The sequence below is a fragment of the Corythoichthys intestinalis genome, chromosome 6 (assembly GCF_030265065.1).
Source record: "Corythoichthys intestinalis isolate RoL2023-P3 chromosome 6, ASM3026506v1, whole genome shotgun sequence".
In the NCBI taxonomy this organism is placed as follows: domain Eukaryota; kingdom Metazoa; phylum Chordata; class Actinopteri; order Syngnathiformes; family Syngnathidae; genus Corythoichthys; species Corythoichthys intestinalis.
Window position 1 is genome coordinate 51,908,790 of NC_080400.1, and position 22,006 is coordinate 51,930,795.

Consider the following 22,006-nt stretch of genomic DNA (forward strand, 5'->3'; position numbering starts at 1 on the left):
TGTTTGTAAATATGTTTTATTTGAAGGTGAACTCCATAATTTCTACTGCTAGCGAGTTTTTTTTTTTCTGTATTTATTTATTTTACAGTAACTCATGATCAGTCAGGATCAAGATCAGTTTTCCATTAGGTGTTAAAATGAAGTGTATGTTTTACTTTACAAAATGTGCTTTTTTGCCCAAGTGTAACCTTTTAGTTTTGTAGTGTGTAAAATGTAGTGTGTGAAGTGTATGAAAAAGACAACTGACGTACTAGAAATAACATAGAACTTGTTTAATAGATTCAACACATGAGTAAAGTGAGATTTTAATCAAAATGCCATAGCGGTAAAAGATTTAACATAACAAACAATGTCAACAATTGTGATAATCACTTATCGAACATTAACAAATGAAAAACATAGAACTATTTTTCTAATTCAATGTCCTGGGATTGTTCTTTTCGTTTGCGGTAGAGGAATACGGCAAGGACAACTGTGACAATGAAGAGTGTGGTGATAGTGACAACGATTGCAGCAACTGCCGTGGTTGTCAGCAATCGTGGACTGCTCACATTGTTGGCCAGGGGCAATGAACAGTCCAGGTGAAGGTCACAGTGTTTGGTGCCCACCATACTTTCCACCGTGCATCGATAGCTTCCACACGCCCGCTCGGTGATGTTGAAATGCATGGTGGCTCCTGTGGGGTCCACAGTGGTCTGAGGAGGCAAGACCTTATTTCCGCTGGACTTGGGCCAGATGTAATGCAAAGGTGGGGTGCCTTGCAGAGAGCTGCATTTCAGCGTCATACTGTTGTCTTCTTCGTCCACACTGCACAGAGGCTGCCTGGGTGCCTCCATGACTGTCAGGTCTAAGATCTTCTTGTCCAGTTCTGGTAACTTCTTCACCAGAGAGCGGTACATCTCCGTGTCTGACAGACGTACATCTTTGATAATGATAGACGCGTCTCCATTTTGGGGATCGGCTGATGTGAAGTGGACCCTCCCCTCCATTGGTTTGTACAAATCGGAATACAAGCGGCCGCCAGTAAACCAAATGATGGGTTGCTCCTCTCGGTCTGCAGACTCGATACTCCACAAGACCTCCGTGTACTGCTGAGAGTCCACGGTGTGAGTGTACGCACAGGGTAGCTGGACACTTGACCCCCTGGCAACGTAGTAGTGGTTCATTTCCTTCTGGAAACGTAGTAGTGGTTCATTTCCTTCTGGATTTCCAGAGGGCATGCTGGACAAATGTTGAGAGACACTCCCAGGAGGACAGAAGGCCAAAGGAAGTGCCACATCATCACCATGTATACACCTGCAAGTAAAAGAAAAAAACATACTGGAATTATTCAAATGTATTTTAGGATTTTTTTCTCTCACTATAAAGCATAGACTTCACATCAGCAATCATGTTTTCATTATAAATGTAAAAAAACAATGGAAAACAGTACTGACATTGACATCAGTTAAATGTATTTTACCTCGATACAAGTTTAAATGTTTTCAATCATTCATGTTTACTCTTTAAATAAAAACTACACAATTGAGGACAGCATTTTTTCCCCCCCAAGTGTTAAAATAAATGGAAAACACATAAACACTGCCATCAATAACATGTTTTTTTGCATGATTACAAGTATAAAAGTTATCAGTCATCTATGCTTAGACTATCAAATGAAATTAAAAGAAAAAAAAGTTAACACTGCACTATTCAGCTTATGTGGAAACATGATCAATACAAAACACAATTCCAATGTCTCTCAAAACAAGTAAATAGGTTTTCTTACTTGCTTATCTTTAGGAAAGAAGATGCACACCAACGACAGCAACACTTGTCTGCTTCTTTGGCATTTGGTGTAGAAATTCATAACGAAAAAAACACTTATATCGGGAAGAGAAGATCAAAGCATCAAAGAGTTGAAAGGGGCCTGTCATCGTGACGTCACGCTATTTGTTGACACGCCTCCGCCGCCATGACAGACGGCTTCGTGTACCGCAACTTCCGCTTTATTTCCGCACTTGTGCTCGCGTTTTCCGGTTTACACGTGCTCTAAATGTCGACACTAGGACGGATAATGGCCTTAAAAGTGTAATTAAACGCACCTTAACCCTTGAGAGTCGAAGGACGCGCCTGCGCGTCCTCAGCGCACGTCGTCTTTGAAGCACCCTCGCGTTTTAATTACGTCACCCACATGCCGTTGGTTGGTCTCGTTTTAAAGTGCGGAAGTTGCGGTTTACTCTCGTTGTTATTTGAAGTCAATCGACCAACTAAAACGTGAGATATTGTCATTTAAGTTTTATAGTTTTATTGTCCTCTCAAAAAAACATTAAAACGCTGCATGGATCATTTGTTTATGTCTATATTTCCATCATTTCTTGTCCTTTTTCAAAACGGAAGCTCCATGAAAAAAACACAAATCAAACGAACCCTTTCGAAGTCACAGTGGAAGCACAAAATGCGTTTTTTTTTTTTATAAATATAACTGCCGTGCGAGGTTCCACCGAACGAGAGGCAGGAGTGTTCTGACGCAGCGAGGGGGCGAGCGACGGCCGTTTGAATCAAGCAAGCGGGCGAGCGACTTTGTGTGACTTTGAGGATGAACGGAAAACTAAATTTAGCGCAAGCAATTGTGCTTTTTGATCAACTTGAGGAAGAGGGTGGTCCAAATTCGTCATCATCGTCTTCCTCGGAAGAGTCCTCGAGTGAAGATAGTGACGGATTTGAACACGTGGGTGACGCCATCGACGAGCAGAGGTAAGCCAACTCGCTTTTTTTTTTTTTTTTTTTTTTTTTTTTTAATGCTGTAAAAGTTTCTTTTGATATTGCAAGACAAAGTTAATTTTAATGCAATATAAGTGCGTGTTTGTGTATGTAATAATAAAATGTGCATATCAGATCAAAGTATAATTTGTGGTCTTCTTTCTATATGAAGATTAGGGATGTAGCACATATTCAGCTACGGTATTCTTTCTATTGTCATACATATAGATTTCCATTATTATTTATTGCTGTATGTATTTTTATTTTATACTTTATTATTTTCATAAATACTGACTTTTGTTTCATGTACATTTATAGTGACAATGAAAGTAAAGTGAAATGAAAATGGAAGGGTGGAAAGAGGACCGACACCCCATGGAAGTGTGGGCTGTGATGTAGCCCTGTGTCTAATTCCAGGATGAAACTGCTTTTCGGAGTGGCATGCCTGAAAAAAATTTAACTTGTTTATTGTAAATATTTTTGAAAATACTTTTTTCCCCAATGTTATATATATATATTTTTTTCCCACAATCAGTCTTCTCAATTTGTGTATATAAATGTGTGTTCAAGAAGCTTGATTGTGTGTACATAGTTTTCATCAGGTGATGGGCCGCAATACCTAAACTCATAAAGAGATGGCCTCTAAACACTTTTTGTGTTAGATGGTATATTTTTTCACTGTTCTTCACTGTTTGGTCTGCTGTATATAACCTGTTTTGACTAGAGCATGTATAAATGCAAAAAACGCCTATGGCTATACCTGTTGTTTATGTTGAATTGTCAAATAAAAGACTATTTATTCTAAATTTTTTTGGTTGAATGTTCATCCTAACATGTTGAATAAATATTACAAAGTTTCAAAACGGTTCGTTACGCATGTTTGGTTGTCAATTGGACATCAATATTAAAAATTTTGACAAAACGATTTTGGAATTTTTGGTCTTTTTGGGCCCAAAATTATGATTTATAATTGGTCAGTGAAGGAAACAACAGTTTGGACATGAAGTTCAAGGTGTCACAAAAAAAGGGACCAAACCAGGCCATCGTAAACAATTCTGTCTTTGAAATATAAAGGCAACTTCAAGGGCATGCAAAATCAGACAAAATAGGCCCAGACCTTAAAGGGTTAAACTTGAAGTGTGGACAGGTATCAAAAATTAGTCGCAAAATACCCTGGAGAAAATTATCTGTCCTAGTATAGACATCAGGGCCATGGGTTTTCCTGTTTACACCACACACACCTCCAACAGACAAACAAAAACGCTTAGAAGAAACATGACAGAATGCACAATGTGATCGCATGAAAACTCCAAGTCAAAGTTATTTGTATTATAGCCATTACTTTTCACAATGTCGTACTTTTGAATTCTATATCTATGACAATCAGTATGTATATTTTTTAAGCAGTTGCATGGTCATGGTCTAATTTAACCAAAAGAGGGCGACATAACAAACTCAAAATTTTACTAGCGAAATATTTTTATGTTTGCATTCAGCCACCCCAACACACGCATACACCTACGCACCCACTCTCTTACGATCACGGGGCCTTTCAAAGAAATGTCAAATCTCTCAATCTGACTCCAAATCAAGGGATTTTTTTCTTATTAAACAGCTTCAGAGACCTATACCCAAGAAGAAACTCATTCATCCGATGTTCAAAACAAGATTTTCTTTGAAAGTATCTGCATTTGTGAAGAAAAAAAACAAGTATTACAAATCACATTGATCACATAAACAAATATTTATTTGTGCCAAACATTTCAAACTTCATTGAATCCACTGTCCACTTTGAAAGATCAATTTGTTTGGACTGAAACCAGCTCTGCATATCCCTCCAGAACAATTGCACTATATCACACTGAAAAAACAAATGTTCAAGATTATCAATCTCATTTTCAAAAAAAAAAAACCAAAACAATTGTGCACAAAATTAAAGATTTAAGTTCCCGGGAGTCTATGACCTGTTTGTCGCATGCATATAGGCTGATATTTGTTTCATCAGAAAATACATTTTTTAAAGTTAAGCATTTCAAATTTACTTCTGATAGCACTTATAGCCTATCAGCCCATAGAGAGCACCTATTAATAGACAATTATAGCACTTTCAGTAGTGGATGCTGAATTCCTTACAAACACTGAAAGTCAAGTATTATTTATGTTCATGGCCCTCAACCACAATAATGTCTTTGTTGGGGCACGGGATGAACTTACTTACCTTTGGTACATTACAGGTGGTGGCAATAGCTAATTCACACTTGCAGCCAGTTAAAATTGATTCAAGTTGACTCAACCTCTGCCCTGTGTCCTTGTGTGTACCACATTGAGCATGGAGAGAAGAAGGAAGACCAAAGAACTGTCTGAGGATTTGAGAAGCAAAATTGTGAGGAAGCATGGGCAATCTCAAGGTTACAAGTCAATCTCCAAAGACCTGAATGTTCCTGTGTCTACCGTGCGCGGCGTCATCAATAAGTGTAAAGCCCATTGTTACAAACCTCCCTAGGTGTGGACGGAAAACAAAAATTGACTAGAGATTTCAACCAAAGAGTGTGCGGATGTTGGATAAAGAACCTCGACTAACATTCAAACAAGTTCAAATTGTCCTGCAGTCCGAGACTATAACATTGTCAACCCGTACTATCCGTTGGTGTCTGAATGAAAAGGGACTTTATAGTAGGATACTCAGGAAGACCCCACTTTTGACCCAGAGACCAAAAAAAAAAAAAAGCCAGGCTGGAGTTTGCCTAAACATACCTGAGAAAGCCAAAAACATTTTGGAAAAATGTTCTCTAGTCAGATGAGACAAAAGTAGAACTTTTTGGGAAAAGGCATCAACATAGAGTTTACGGGGGGGGGGGGGGGGGGGGGGGAATGAGGCCTTCAAAGTAAAGAACACGGTCCCCAAAGTCAAACGTGGCGGAGGTTCCCTGATGTTTTGGGGTTGCTTGGCTGCCTCTGGCACTGGACTGCTTGACCGTGTACATGGCATTATGAAGTCTGAAGACTGCCAACACATTTTGCAGCATAAATTAGGGCCCAGTGTGAGAAAGCTGGGTCTCCCTCAGAGGTCATGGGTGTTCCGGCAGCAGGACAAGGACCCAAAACACACTTTAAAAAGCACTAGAACATGGTTTGAGAGAAAGCACTGGAGACTTCTAAAGTGGCCAGCAATGAGACCTGACCTGAATCCCATAGAACACGTGTGGAGATATCTGAAAATGGCAGTTTGGAGAAGGCACCCTTCAAATCTCAGAGACCTGGAGCAGTTGGCCAAAGAAGAATGGTCTAGAATTTCAGCAGAACGTTGTAAGAATCTCATTCATGAATACCGGAAGGGGTTGTTCGCAGTTATTTTGTCTAAAGGTCGTGCTACCAAGTATTAGGCTGAGGGTGCCAATACTTTTGTCAGGCCCATTTTTGGAGTTTTGTGTAAAATGATAATGATTTAATTTTTATCGGTCTCTTTTGTGTTTTTTAATTGCAAGCAAAATAAATGAAGCTATTACTACTAAAGCATTTGTAATTGCAATCATTGTCTGGGAGAAATTGAGCATTATCTGACATAATTGCAGGGGTGCCAATACTTTTGGCCAGCACTGTACATAGTAATGGCTGTATTGTGAGATGGTGACCCGGCTGACGTCACATTCGCATTCTTCCTCAATCCAGGAAGTCACTCATTTTCATGGTGCGGGATTCAAAAAATTGAATTAACAAATCGATCACGTCCACACACATCTAAGTGGTCCATTTCATTCAGGAGCATAAAATACTGCATGAAATATGATATAAACATGCTGTCATAGGCACTTTAGGCCTTTTCTGTTACATACAAAACAATGTTAATACAGTTATACTTGATTTATTTTAATTATATTATTATTATTTAATGATACGATTATATAAATTTATCGATATTACCTTTTTCTCTTTAACATTAAAAGGACAAAACAAAAAGCAGAGGTGTACTTATAATAATGAAAAAATTATGAACAAATGATACTATTTACAGTTGTTGCAGAGAGTTGGGGGGCGCGAAACACGTCTTCCGGGGGGAGGGCGTACCAGAAAACAATTGAGAAGCACTGGCCTCAGACAAGATGGAGGAAATTATGAACAGTTTACATTGAATGGCAGTACAAGCACATAATATTCAAGCTTCCACAGAGGTAAAAGAAATTCCAGTAAAAATTCTCTTAAAATGAAGGAAATTTATTTGGAATTATTTAGAGGCAGCTTATATGGTTGCAGGTCTGTCTTTACGTCTCGGATGCTTTTTACTCTTAATTGAGTTTGCAGGTTATAGGACACATTAAACGTGGAAACTTTTAAATGATTTGTTTTACTTTTTAATTAACAAATACATTTGATCGGGAATGCGACGACTTTTTGCATCCACGGTATAATAATAAAACGCCAGTACCAAACTTTTTATTTTTTACTCATGATCAAAAGACAGTTTGTGTATAATCCAACACTTAACACATAAACCTTTCAAATTGCTAAATCTGAACAATTTGGAGATTAAAAAAAAAAAAAAAAAAGTCCCTCAAAAATAGATAATAAATACATCTAGCTGTTTTTTCAAAGATAGCACACCCAATTTTTTTGCTCATGAGTGTCATGTGAGTGAGTGTTGCCTCGGGTTTTCAATAAATTACTTATGAACTAATGTTTAATAATTGCAATAAAAAACAATTTAAAAATAACTACTGATTTGCTGCTGCGTGGGAGTCTGGCCTCTTAGAGGCAGTGTAGCGCACATATTATTAAAGTCAAGATTTAATTTTATTAATTTAACTAATTTTTCTAATATTAGGAGGAATATAAGCTTGAAGTAGTGTGGTATTACCTGTCTTTATAGTTTACTACAGCGTTTGTTTGTAAATATTCTTTATTTGAAGGTGGACCCCTCCATAATTTCTACTGCTCCCGAGTTTTATTTATTTTTTTACGTATTTATTTATTTTACATTAACTCATGATCAGTCCAGATCAGTTTCCCATTAGGTGTTAAAATAAAGTTGATGTTTAACTTTACAGAATGTGTTTTTTTCCCCCAAGTGTAACCTTTCAGTTTTCTGTCAATTTGGCCAGTTCTACAATTTCTACATTTACAGTACTGTATATATGTATAAAAAAACACAACCGACATACTAGAAATAACATAGAACTTGTTTAATAGATTCAAAAGTGAGATAAAAATCAAAATGCCATTGCAGTAAAAGATTTAACATAACAAACAATGTCAACAATTTGTTATCAAACATTAACAAATGAACAACATCAAATTATTTTTCCATTTCAATTTCCTGGTGCTGCTCTTTTCGTTTGCGGTAGAGGAATACGGCAAGGACAACTGTGACAATGAAGAGTGTGGTGATAGTGACAACGATTGCAGCAACTGCAGTGGTTGTCAGCAATTGTGGACTGCTCACATTGTTGGCCAGGGGCAGCAAACAGTCCAGGTGAAGGTCACAGTGTTTGGTGCCCACCATACTTTCCACCGTGCAGCGATAGCTTCCACACTCCCGCTCGGTGATGTTGAAATGCAAGGTGGCTCCTGTGGGGTCCACAGTGGCCTGAGGAGGCAAGACCTTATTTCCACTGGTCTTGGACCAGATGTAATGCAAAGGTGGGGTGCCTTGCAGAGAGCTGCATTTCAGCGTCATACTGTTGTCTTCTTCGTCCACACTGCAGAGAGGCTGACTGGGTGCCTCTATGACTGTCAGGTCTAAGATCTTCTTGTCCAGTTCTGGTAACTTCTTCACCAGACAGCGGTACATCTCCGTGTCTGACGGACGTACATCTTTGATGATGATAGACGCGTCTCCGTTTTGGGGATCGGCTGACGTGAAGTGGACCCTCCCCTCCATTGGTTTGTACAAATCGGAATACAAGCGGCCGCCAGTAAACCAAATGATGGGTTGCTCCTCTCTGTCTGCAGACTCGATACTCCACAAGACCTCCGTGTACTGCTGAGAGTCCACGGTGTGAGTGTACGCACAGGGTAGCTGGACACTTGACCCCCTGGCGACGTAGTAGTGGTTCATTTCCTTCTGGATTTCCAGAGGGCATGCTGGACAAATGTTGAAAAACACTCCCAGGAGGACAGAAGGCCAAAGGAAGTCCCACATCATCGCCATGTATACACCTGCAAGTAAAAGACAAAAACATACTGGAATTAATCAAACACATTTTAGGATTTTTTTTTTCTATCACTAAAGCATAGACTTCACATCAGCAATCATGTTTTCATTATAAATGTAAAAAACAATGGAAAACAGAATAACACTGACATCAATTAAATGTATTTTATCTCGATCCAAGTTTAAATGTTTTCAATCAGTCATGTTTACTCTTTAAATAAAAACTATACAATTGAAGACAGCATTTTTTTTTTTCCCAAGTGTTAAAATAAATGGAAAACACAAACACTGCCACAATAACATGTTTTTTGCATGATTACAAGTATAAAAGTTATCAGTCATCAATGCTTAGACTATCAAATGAAATTAAAAGAAAAAAAGTTAACACTGCACTATTCAGCTTATGTGGAAACATGATCAATACAAAACACCACAATTCCAATGTCTCTCAAAACAAGTAAATAGGATTTCTTACTTGCTTATCTTTAGGAAGGAAGATGCACACCAACGACAGCAACACTTGTCTGCTTCTTTGGCATTTGGAGTAGTAATTCATCACGAAATAGCAACTTATATCGGAAAGAGAAGATCAAAGCATCAAAGAGTTGAAAGGGCTCCTCTCATCGTGACGTCATGCTATTTGTTGACACGCCTCCGCCGCCATGACAGACGGCTTCGTGTACCGCGACTTCCGCTTTGTTTCCGCACTTGTGCTCGCGTTTTCCGGTTTACACGTGCTCTAAACGTCGACACTAGGACGGATAATGGCCTTGTATCAAAAAATAGTCGCAAAATACCCTGGAGAAAATTATCTGTCCTAGTATAGACATCAGGGCCATGATTTTTCCTGTTTACACCACATACACCTCCAGCACACAAACGAAAACGCTTAGAAGAAACATGGCAGAATGCACAATGTGGTCGCATGAAAACTTCAAGTCAAGGTTATTTGTATTATAGCCACTACTTTTCACAATGTCGTACTTTTGAATTCTATATGTATGACAATCAGTCTGTATATTTTTTAAGCAGTTGCATGGTCATGGTCTAATTTAACCAAGAGAGGGCGACATAACAAACTCAAAACTTTCTTTACTAACGAAATATTTTTATCTTTGCATTCAGCCACCCCAACACACACACCCCCCTACGCACCCACTCTCTTACAATCACGGGGCTTTTCAAATAAATGTCAAATCTCTCAATCTGACTCCAAATTAAGGTGATTTTTGCTTATTAAACAGCTTCAGAGACCTATACCAAAGAAGAAACTCATTCATCCAATGTTTAAAGCAAGATTTTGTTTGAAAGTATCTGCATTAGTGAAGAAAAAAACAAGTATTACAAATCACATTGATCACATAAACAAATATTTATTTGTGCCAAACATTTCAAACTTAATTGAATCCACTGTCCACTTTGAAAGATCAATTTGTTTGGACTGAAACCAGCTCTGCATATCCCTCCAGAACAATTGCACTATATCACACTGAAAAAACAAATGTTCAAGATTATCAATGTCATTTTCAAAAAACACAAAACAATTGTGCACAAAATTAAAGATTTAAGTTCCCGGGAGTCTATGACCTGTTTGTCGCACACATATAGGCTGATATTTGTTTAATCAGAAAATACGTTTTCTAAAGTTAAGCATTTTAAATTCACTTCTGATGGCACTAATAGCCTATCAGCCCATAGAGAGCACCCATGAATAGACAATAATAGCACTTTCAGTAGTGGATGCTGAATTCCTTACAAACACTGCAAGTCAAGTATTATTTATGTTCATGGCCCTCAATCACAACAGTGTCTTCGTTGGGGCACGGGATGAACTTACTTACCTTTGGCACATAACAGGTGGTGGCAATAGCTAAATCACACTTGCAGCAAGTTAAAATGGACAGAACAGGTGGTGGTAATAGCTAAATCACACTTGCAGCCAGTTAAAATGGATTCAAGTTGACTCAACCTCTGTCCTGTGTCCTTGTGTGTACCAAATTGAGCATGCAGAGAAGAAAGAAGACCAAAGAACTGTCTGAGAACTTGAGAAGCAAAATTGTGAGGAAGCATGGGCAATCTCAAGGTTACAAGTCAATCTCCAAAGACCTGAATGTTCCTGTGTCTACCGTGTGCAGTGTCATCAATAAGTGTAAAGCCCATTTTTACTAACCTCCCTAGATGTGGACGGAAAAGAAAAATTGATGAGAGATTTCAACCAAAGAGTGTGCGGATGGTGGATAAAGAACCTCGACTAACATCCAAACAAGTTCAAACTGTCCTGCAGTCCGAGGGTACAAAAGTGTCAACCCGTACTATCCGTTGGGGTCTGAATGAAAAGGGACTCTATAGTAGGATACCCAGGAAGACCCCACTTCTGACCCAGAGACAAAAAAAAGCCAGGCTGGAGTTTGCCAAAACTTACCCGAGAAAAGCCAAAAACATTTTGGAAGAATGTTCTCTGGTCAGATGAGACAAAAGTAGACCATTTTGGGAAAAGGCATCAACATAGAGTTTACGGGGGGGGGGATGAGGCCTTCAAAGTAGAGAACACGGTCTCCAAAGTCAAACGTGGCGGAGGTTCCCTGATGTTTTGGGGTTGCTTGGCTGCCTCTGGCACTGGACTGCTTGACCGTGTGCATGGCATTATGAAGTCTGAAGACTGCCAACACATTTTGCAGCATAATATAGGGCCCAGTGTGAGAAAGCTGGGTCTCCCTCAGAGGTCATGGGTGTTCCGGCAGCAGGACAAGGATCCAAAACACACTTTAAAAAGCACTAGAACATGGTTTGAGAGAAAGCACTGGAGACTTCTAAAGTGGCCAGCAATGAGTCCTGACCTGAATCCAGGAGAACACCTGTGGCGATATCTGAAAATGGCAGTTTGGAGAAGGCACCCTTCAAATGTCAGAGACCTGGAGCAGTTGGCCAAAGAAGAATGGTCTAAAATTCCAACAGAGCATTGTAAGAATCTCATTGATGGATACCGGAAGGGTTTGTTCGCAGTTATTTTGTCTAAAGTAAAGATACACGATAATATCGGTCACCGATAATTATCGGCCGATAATGGCAATTATGACGTCACACAGATAATCCAGATAATAAAAAAATTCAAACGATAATGCAATCCGATAATTATATACTTGATTTAGCCTCCAAATGTGCGCAACCGAAGAATTCAGCACGCCGCCTCCTCAACCCCTCCCCTCTCTGAAGCCCGAGGGAGGAGGGGATGAGGAGGCGGAGTTACACGACAAGAAGTAGTTGAATATTATGGCGGCTGTCACAAAAAAAAAGACGCTCCCACCATCTGCGAAACATGTACCGTAGAAGTTCCATGAGGCAGAAAGAACGCGTACTCATTCAAAACCACTAACCCAGCAGCCATTTAAAACTGCATCACAAAGATTTTTGGAACGAATAGGAGTCTGCTGCTAGCGGGAATGCTAAAGCTATTGTAAACACTAACAAAGTTAAACTACAGGGCTTGTGACGATACAGAGTCGGGCTGTTTGGGAATGCAGCCCAAGGCGGGTGGTAAATTCGCATCTAGGCTAAACACCGGCAAGACTGGAGACCGATAGTCGGCAAGTAGCCGTCTTCCGACGGAGCCCGCCGCTCTGGCCGGTCCGGCAGGCCGCCGCCGCCTCGCCATAGGCGGGGCGGGCCGAGCCGAGCGATACCCCGGCTTGGGGACCTCCGGCGAACACCCCGGTTTCTCGAGCGTTCTCCCACGGCGTGCGAGCAGAGCCAGGACCCGAATACGCCGCGGCGAACCGGCTGGGGCGGGCGGATTATCCAGTACGAACGTAGCTGCCGCCGCCGCCGAGTCAAGACACGGTTGTTGTTTTTTTTACCTAAATGACCCGAGAACCAAAGCCCTGGATAAAAAAAATAATGCAGTTTATACCACCACCATTCTTCATGAAAAAGTGATGTCCAGTAAGCGAGCTTATCATGACGGCACGGTGGTTAGATGATAATTTAAACATGGAGAAAACGAAGTCAGCCAGTCAATAATGCATTCAGTATGTAAAATGACGAGCGGACTTTGTAACGCTGCCTTTATTTTCGGCTTAACAAAACTCGGGCACAAAACAACACGCGCGCGGGTGCGAGTTCCAACTCCGTCCAAATAGTACTGCCGTGTATCAGTTTAGCTGCTGTAACGCAAATGTCGTGAAAGCCGCAAATGTAAACAAAGCGCTGCAGAATGGGTACATGACATCGCGCTCTTTTGAGTTAATCATTTTCACAGTGTGCAACAAAGCATATAACATTAGCAATCACTTTTCAAATTATTTAACTTATTTCTCTGATCAATTACAGTCACAGTAGATAATCAAATTCTTAAATCAATATTCTGTAGCCACAAATATTATTCAAAATCTTTCCTTCTTCCAAGTTTTTTTTTGTTTTTTTTTTAGGATTAATTAGAATAATGTATTGCTTAAAACAAGGCTGTTAAGATTATTTTCAGCTAGCTATTTTTCTTCCAAGAAATCTGAGAGAAATACACTTGAAGCGATGGCAGATAATTTCACTTATTGCCAATAGATTTACACTTAAAACTGACTAGTTTTAAGGTTTGTTTTGCAGTGTATTAATGTTATATATGTTAGGAATGGCTTACTTTTAAAGGCATTTTTTTGCAACTTAGGTATTTACTCTTTAAGTAATTGTTGCCAAAAGTTTACCATTACACAATGTCAGACAATCTGTCATTATTAAGATGTTTGAATTGACGACTTGTTCATATTTTATGTTGGGAAAAAAAATAGCAATAAATTATATTTTTGCACAGTAACATTTTCTTTTGTGTATACTTTAAAATTTTACATAAACATTTTAATATAATTATCGGCTTGACATTATCGGTTATCGGTTGGAATGAGGAGGAAATTATCGGTTATCGGTATCGGTTGAAAAATGTATTATCGTGCATCACTAGTCTAAAGGTTGTGCTACCAAGTATTGGGCTGAGGGTGCCAATACTTTTGTCCGGCCCATTTTTGGAGTTTTGTGTAAAATGATAATTATTTAATTTTTATCCATCTCTTTTGTGTTTTATAATTGCAAGCAAAATAAATGAAGCTATTACTACTAAAGCATTTGTAATTGCAATCATTGTCTGGGAGAAATTGAGCATTATCTGACATAATTGCAGGGGTGTCAATACTTTTGGCCAGCACTGTATATAGCAAAGGCTGTATTGTGAGATGGTGACCCGGCTGATGTCACATTCCCATTCTTCCTCAATCCAGGAAGTCACTAATTTCCATGGCGCGGATTCAAAAAAATGGAATAAGGCGGAAAACACAGACAAGACTGAAAAAGCAGTTTCTGCACTTGCACTCATCTTTAAAAGAAACTACTGTATTTTAAGCCAAAACAAGTGTTGTGTTTGATAGAACTATATGTCTATATGCTGTCATATCAGATTCATGGCACATTAAGCCCCGGAACCATTTTTAATTTGTCCGTTTTACCCCGGAAACCCCCGTTTACAGACGTCGCGCAACCACTTTTGTTTCCACCCAGCCATAAAACGAAGGTAATTAATTATGTTTTTATTCAAAATGTCTATCATTTTTAGCTTAGAAACATTAATAGGTGTCTAATATTTGTATTTTAAAAAATAATTAAATAAACGACTTTAAAAATGATTCACTCGCATATTTCAAACTTTTAAACAAATTACGTCACAATGAAAAAAATGGTGTCTGTAAAAAAGTCAGATATCTACCTCATAACTGTCGCTTAATTGTATTTAGGGCCCGAGCACTAAGCGTGCGAAGGCCCTATTGTTTTGCAAAGGATTTTTTTTTTTTTTTTTTCAGGGCAAATGAAAACGGCCAATTTGGAGGCCTGAACATGCACGAAAAGTCACCAAAATTTGCACATACGTCCGGAAAATTGTAAATTTCGATAATTTTGCAACGTTGCAAAAAAATGTAACAAAATGGCTCAGTGGCGCCCCCTTGAAATTTTAAAATTGGCCTATAACATTAGGGTCTGTCAGCGTAGAGCAATGAAATTTGGGGGGTCTATACCTTGTCCAAAACCGCTCCAAAAAAGCATTTACACGCATATTCCAAACCCAACAGGAAATCGGTTATTTTGGATCAAATATGAAATTTTTATCGATTTACTGGGTGCACATTTGAGACCTTTTCGCCGAGGGAGTTAGTTGGATCATCTTCAAAATTGGTGAGACTGTTCAGGAGACATATGAAATCTTAAGTTTTGAAAATGGTGCGTTTTCATTCACGGGTCTGACCTGGGCGTGGTGCCAAAGTCGACCATTTTTTCGGCAAAATGACAAATTCAGTAAATGACTAATAGTTCCTTAACACAACGTTAAATCTTTTTCATATTTGGCATGTATGTGTGGTATCCCACCCTTAACACGAGTGCATTGAAATATTACCCATTAGGTCTAGCGCCCCCTAGTGAGAACAGGAAATGCCTTTTTTTACGAGACAGGTTCCTCCTCCAAGGGAAAAAAATCTGTTGACCTCAAACCTGCATCAGAGGAGCCTTAAGACCTGTGTTCAGGTGCCTGATGAAAAATATTGAGGTTTCGTTGAGGCGGAGGGGTCCAAACAGGAAAGTGAAAATGAACGTCAACAATTTGTCACGCAAAAAACTTTGAACAGTCATAACTCGGCAGATATACAACATATCTGCGCCAAACTTCCCGTGTTTGTTGAGAGTCATACCCTGAAGGTTCTTGTAGGGGTCATTTGCATCAACTCTACAGTGCCAACTAGTGGCGACAGAAAGAAGTTTTAAAAAAGGCCTTTCCTATTGGGTTTTTTCAACATAGAGCAAGGAAATTTGGGGAGTAGATACCTTATGCAAAACTGCTCCAAAAAGTCTCTTGCACCCATATTCCAAATCCAACAGGAAATCGGGTATTTTGGATCGAATGTGAAATTTTCATGGGTTCACAGTAGGAGTTTACATTTGGAGGCTTGAATATGCACAAAAACTCGTAAAAATTTGCACATACATGCGGCTTTGGATAACGTTCAATAATCTTGCAATGTTACGAAAAAATGTAACAAAATGCCTCAGTGGCGCCCCCTTGAATTTTTCAAAAAGGCGTTTCCTATTAGGTTTTTTTAACATAGAGTGATGAAATTTGGGGAGTCGATACCTTGTGCAAAACTGCTCCAAAAAGTCTCTTGCACCCGTATTCCAAATCCAACAGGAAATCGGGTATTTTGGATCGAATGTGAAATTTTTATCGGTTCACAGTAGGAGTTTACATTTGGAGGCTTGAACATGCACAAAAACTCACAAAAATTTGGACATACATGCGGCGTTGCATAACGTTCAATAATCTTGCAACGTTACGAAAACATGTAACAAAATGGCTCAGTGGCACCCCCTTGAAATTTTCAAAAAGGCCTCTCCATTTAGGTTTTTTCAACGTAGAGGGATGAAATTCGGAGAGTCGATACCTTGTACAAAACATCTCCAAAAAGTCTCTTGCATGCGTATTCCAAACCCAACAGGAAATCGGGTATTTTGGATTGAATGTGAAATTTTTATCGATTTACAGTGTGCACATTTTACACCTTGGCACCTAGGGAATTAGTTTGATCATTCTCAAAATTGGCGAGACTGTTCATGAGGCATATGAAATCTTAAGTTATCAAAATGGTGTGTTTTCATTCACGGGCCTGACCTGGGCGGGGTGCCAAAGTCGGCCATTTTTTCGCCAAAACACCGAATTCGGAAAATGACTGATAACTCCCTCATACAACGTTCAATCTATTTTAAATCTGGCATGTGTGTGAGGTATACCAGCCTGAGCAGGACTGGATTGAAAATTTACCATTTGTGCTTGGCGCCTCCTAGTGGGAACAGGAAATGCCCTTTTTTTACGGGACACACACCTCCTCTAAAGGGAAAAAATCAATCTACCTCAAACCTGCATAAGGGAAGCCTTAAGACCTGTGTTCAGGTGCCTGATGAAAAATATTGAGGTTTCGTTGAAGCGGAGGGGTCCAAACAGGAAAGTGAAAATGACCGTCAACAATTTGTCTCACTAAAAACTTTGAACAGTCATAACTCGGCAGATATACAACATATCTGCGACAAACTTCCCGTGCTTGTTGAGAGTCATACCCTGAAGTGCCTTGTAGGGGTCATTTGCATCAACCCTACAGCGCCAACTAGTGGCAACAGAAAGTCACTCGTTTTTCCAATACATGTCCAGTTCTTTTCAGTTTTTTCATTGTAGTTTCAAGACCTATTAAAATACTTATTTACGGCCCATGTCCACGTGTCTGTCTGTTGCCGTGACGACCCTTTGTTTGCCATTTAAAGGAAATATTTTTTTTCCAGAGAGTCAGGCAGCTTATAGAGCCACAATATTTGGCACACTTGGTCGAATTGGCCCAGTTAGAAGATTAATTTTGGTTTTGAACAAGGGCTTGGCTGCACAGCTCAGTAGTGGCTCCTTTTTTGTAGTACCCTCTCCAATAGGGGTTTTTATCTCTTGGGTGTGGTAATGTAAGAGGCGACTTTCGAGCATGTTAGGTTCTAATGAGATGATTAGAGAGGAGGATCTGCCACCACCCTGACCTGCGCACAGTCCGAGTTGCGTGACGTCCGAGTTGCGCTAGATTGCGAGGGCCCGTTCAGTCCTGCTTGCAGGCCTAGTTTTTTTTGTTACTGTCGCAATTTCTCTGATGTTAGATGATAACCGATCCAAACAAAGAAAAATTGAAAAAATAAACTTTTAAAAGGGTTAATATATGAAAAAGAACATTTCAACCACTCCTTGATGTTTGCGATTTCTGCATCGCGATCCTTGTTATATTACCATTTTTCACCCATAAAATCCCCCAAAAATCCAGCTGTGTCTTGACACTCGTTGATACATGCTACATGGAGTTTTTGGATCGAAACAAGGTAAGTACGTGATAATATCTCATTAAAGTCATGGCGTCTGCAATTCTGCTCTTGTGTGCTCTCACCTCCAGTTCGGGTTTTTCTGTTTAAAAAAAAGTTTTTTTTTTTTTTTTTAAATGCCCTCCTGTTCAAAATTTTTCTTCCCCCAGAAAATTGAGATTTTAAGCATTCCAATGATGTATCACACATTGCCTGGTACACCAGACTCACCGCTGTTCCAGCTATTGAGTCTGGCCACCATTCACGCGGATACAATTTCCAGGGCGGAGCAAGCCACAGCAAACAGACAGCGGAGTGGACCAATCAGCGACGGGCAGACGTGACGTTAGTAAAATGACGAGGGCAGGACGAGGGACTTGCGCGCGGAAGTAAACATATGAAGAGAGCGGAGTTTATTCAATCTGGCTAGCGCGAGACAGACTGTTGTCAATGACTCGTGTCGATGTGTTTTTGATCATTTAAAACTGATTTTACCTTGGAACATATTCTCGGCTCTCCCGTTCACCATCTGTGTTGTTGTCGAGACGACTTTCGACGCGCAAGAGTGACGTTGTTCGTTAAGAACACGTCACGCAAATAAACGAATCTGATTTGTCGATTGATTTTGTACCTGCTCGAGAGGCCGTTAATGGGCTGGTTCCCAGATCTTTCTCTCTGTGTTTGAAAAATACAGGGAGAACAGTCTGGCAGAGCCAGGGAATATCACACATGCATATCAGACAATTTTGAAATTTGGCCAAAATGGGGGTCGAAGAGCAGAACTTCAAGTAGCCTGAGTGTTTTCCGCCATAAATAAATCGATTGCGTCCACACACATCCAAGTGGTCCATTTCATTCAGGAGCATAAAATATCGCGTGAAATATGATATAAACATGCTTTTTGCTGTCATAGGCACTTTAGGCCTTTTCTGTTACACACAAAACAATGTTAATAAAGTTATACTTTATTTTAATTATATTGTTATTATTTACTGATACAATTATATAAGTTGATCGACATTAGCTTTTTCTCTTTAATATTAAAAGGACAAAACATTATGCAGAGGTGTACTTATAATAATAAAAAAATTATAAACAAATGACACTATTTACAGTGGTTGCAGAGAGTTGTGGGGTGCGAAACATTTACGTCTTCCGGGGGGAGGACGTAACAGAAAATAATTGAGAAGCACTAGCCTAAGACAAGGTGGAGGAAATTATTAACAGTTTACAATGAATGGCAGTACTGGCACACAACCTTCAAGCTTCCGTGGAGGTAAAAAAGAAATTCCAGTAAAAATTCTCTTAAAATAACGGAAATTTATTTGGAATTATTTAGAGGTAGCTTACATGGTTGCAGGTCTGTCTGTACGTCTAGGATGCTTTTCAATCTTAATTGAGTTTGCACGTTATAGGACACATGAAACGTGGAAACTTTTAAATGATTTGTTTTACTTTTTAATTAACAAATACATTTGATAAGGAATGCGACGACTTTTTATATCCACAGTATAATAATAAAATGCCAGTACCAAACTTTTTATTTTTTACTCATGTTTGGCCAAAAGACAGATTAGGTACGTATAATCCAACACTTAACACATAAACCTTTGAAATCGCTAAATCTGAACAATTTGGAGATTATCCCAAAAAAAAAAAAAAAAATCCCTCAAAGAAAGACAATAAATACATCTAGCTGTTTTTGCCGTAGTTAACTATCAAAGAGAGCTGACCCATTTTTTTGTTCATAAGTGTAATGTGAGTGAGTGTTGCCTCAGGTTTTCAATAAATTACTTATGAAACTTGTTTAATAATAGCAATATAAAACAATTTTTAAAAAATAACTACTGCTTTGCTGCTGTGTGTGAGTCTGGCCTCCGAGGGGCACTGTGGCGCACACATTATTAAAGTCAAGATTTCATTATTAATTGAACTAGTTTTTCACATAGGAGGAATATAAAATTTGAAGTAGTGTTGTATCACCTGTCTTTATGGTTTTACTACACGACTAGTTTTTTTTTTATTTTTTTTTTATTTGAAGGTTAACTCCATAATTTCTACTGCTCGCGAGTTTTATTTCATTAATTTTTTTCTGTATTTATTTATCTTACAGTTAATGATCAGTCAAGATCAAAATCAGTTTTCCATTAGGTGTTAAAATGAAGTGGATGTTTTACTTTTAAAAATGTGCTTTTTTTCCCAAGTGTAACCTTTTAGTTTTCTGTCAATTTCCACATTTAAACGTGTATGAAAAAGACAACATACATACTAGAAATAACAGAACTTGTTTAATAGATTGAACACATGAGCATTGAGATTTAAATCAAAATGCCATAGCGGTAAAAAATTTAACTGAACAAACAATTTCAACAATTGTGATATCACTTATCGAACATGAACAAATTAACAACATCAAATTATTTTTCAATTTCAATGTCCTGGAATTGCTCTTTTCGTTTGCAGTAGAGGAATGCGGCAAGGACAACTGTGACAATGAAGAGTGTGGTGATAGTGACAACGATTGCAGTGACTGCCGTGGTTGTCAGCAATCGTGGACTGCTCACGTTGTTGGCCACGGGCAGCGAACAGTCCAGGTGAAGGTCACAGTGTTTGGGGCCTACCATACTTTCCACCGTGCAGCGAGAGCTTCCACACTGCCGCTTGGTGATGTTGACATGCAAGGTGGCTCCTGTGGGGTCGACAATGGCCTGTGTAGGCAAGACCTTATTTCCGCTGGTCTTGGACCAGATGTAATGCAAAGGTGGGGTGCCTTGCAGAGAGCTGCATTTCAGCGTCATACTGTTGTCTTCTTCGTCCACACTGTGGACCAAATTGAGCGTTATCTGAAAGAATTGCAGGGGTGCCAATACTTTTGGCCAGCACTGTATATAGCAATGGCTGTATTGTGAGATGGTGACCCGGCTGACGTCACATTCGCATTCTTCCTCAATCCAGGAAGTCACTCGTTTTCATGGCGCGGGATTCCAAAAATGGAATAAACAAATCAATCGCATCCACACACATCCAAGTGGTCCATTTCATTCAGGAGCATAAAATACAGCGTGAAATATGATATAAACATGCTTTTTGCTGTCATAGGCACTTTAGGCCTTTTCTGTTACATACAAAACAATGTTATTTAAGTTATACTTTATTTATTTTAATTATATTATTATTATTTAATGATACGATTATATAAGTTTATCGATATTACCTTTTTCTCTTTAACATTAAAAGGAAAAAACATTAAACAGAGGTGTACTTATAATAATAAAAAAATTATGAACAAATGATACTATTTACAGTTGTTGCAGAGAGTTGGGAGGGCGCGAAACATTTACGTCTTCCTGGGGGAGGGCATAACAGAAAATAATGGAGAAGCACTGGCCTAAGACAAGATGGAGGAAATTATGAACAGTTTACATTGAATGGCAGTACTAGCACACAATCTTCATGCTTCCACAGAGGTAAAAGAAATTCCAGTAAAAATTCTCTTAAAATAACGGAAATTTATTTGGAATTATTCAGAGGCAGCTTACAGGTATATGGTTGCTGTTAGGTCCTCTTCCCCCTCCTTCTGAGACATGCCCACCTCCAGCAGGTGTGCATGTTTTTAGCTGATTGCAGGTCAGACGAGTGGAGCGGCCACAGCTGAGAGCAATGAACATCAGCCAGCTTTAAAAGCCCAGCAGACGCTCCACCTCGTCGCCCGATCAACTCGTCTGGTTTCGCCGTCAGTTGTTTCTCGCACTCTTATATGATATTACTGATTCCCGGCTCACGACTACTTTGCTCTCGCCCCAGGTCCTGTCCCCTACGCGCTCCTTGTCGGATTCTACGCCTGCCTCCTCCCGAGCTTCCACGCCTGCCTCCTTCCGAGCTTCCACGCCTGCCTCCTTCCGAGCTTCCACGCCTGCCTCCTTCCAAGCTCCCACGTCAGCTCCCCTGCTCCGCTCCCAGCAATCTACACCCGAGACAGCCTTTTGATCATCAATAAAAGATTACTCATTTGATCACTGTGTGTCCACTCTGGGATCCCCTCTTGCTCCCGCACCTAACAGTTTGATCGGGCCACCATGGATCCCACGGACAATACAGCCAGCTCGCCCACGTCACTCCTGGAACAGCACCGAGCAATCGAATGCCTCTTCAGTAAGGTAACAGACATTTCCGAGTCACTTCAAGCCATCCAGGCACAACTCACGTCACTAC

General features: G+C 39.6%; 2 protein-coding genes across 2 annotated transcripts; both read right to left on the reverse strand.

Moving 5' to 3' along the window:
- Positions 1–221: 221 nt before the first annotated feature.
- LOC130917597 (coxsackievirus and adenovirus receptor homolog) lies at positions 222–1,983 on the reverse strand. The gene is made up of 2 exons (XM_057839176.1): positions 1,769–1,983; positions 222–1,296 (listed from the first exon to the last, which is right to left on the reverse strand). Exon 2 carries the CDS (start codon positions 1,218–1,220, stop codon positions 405–407), a length of 816 nt encoding a protein of 271 aa, XP_057695159.1. The 5' UTR covers positions 1,221–1,296; positions 1,769–1,983; the 3' UTR covers positions 222–404.
- A 6,049-nt stretch (positions 1,984–8,032) lies between these two features.
- LOC130917107 (coxsackievirus and adenovirus receptor homolog) lies at positions 8,033–8,887 on the reverse strand. The gene has a single exon (XM_057838195.1). It carries the CDS (start codon positions 8,885–8,887, stop codon positions 8,033–8,035), a length of 855 nt encoding a protein of 284 aa, XP_057694178.1.
- Positions 8,888–22,006: the final 13,119 nt, after the last annotated feature.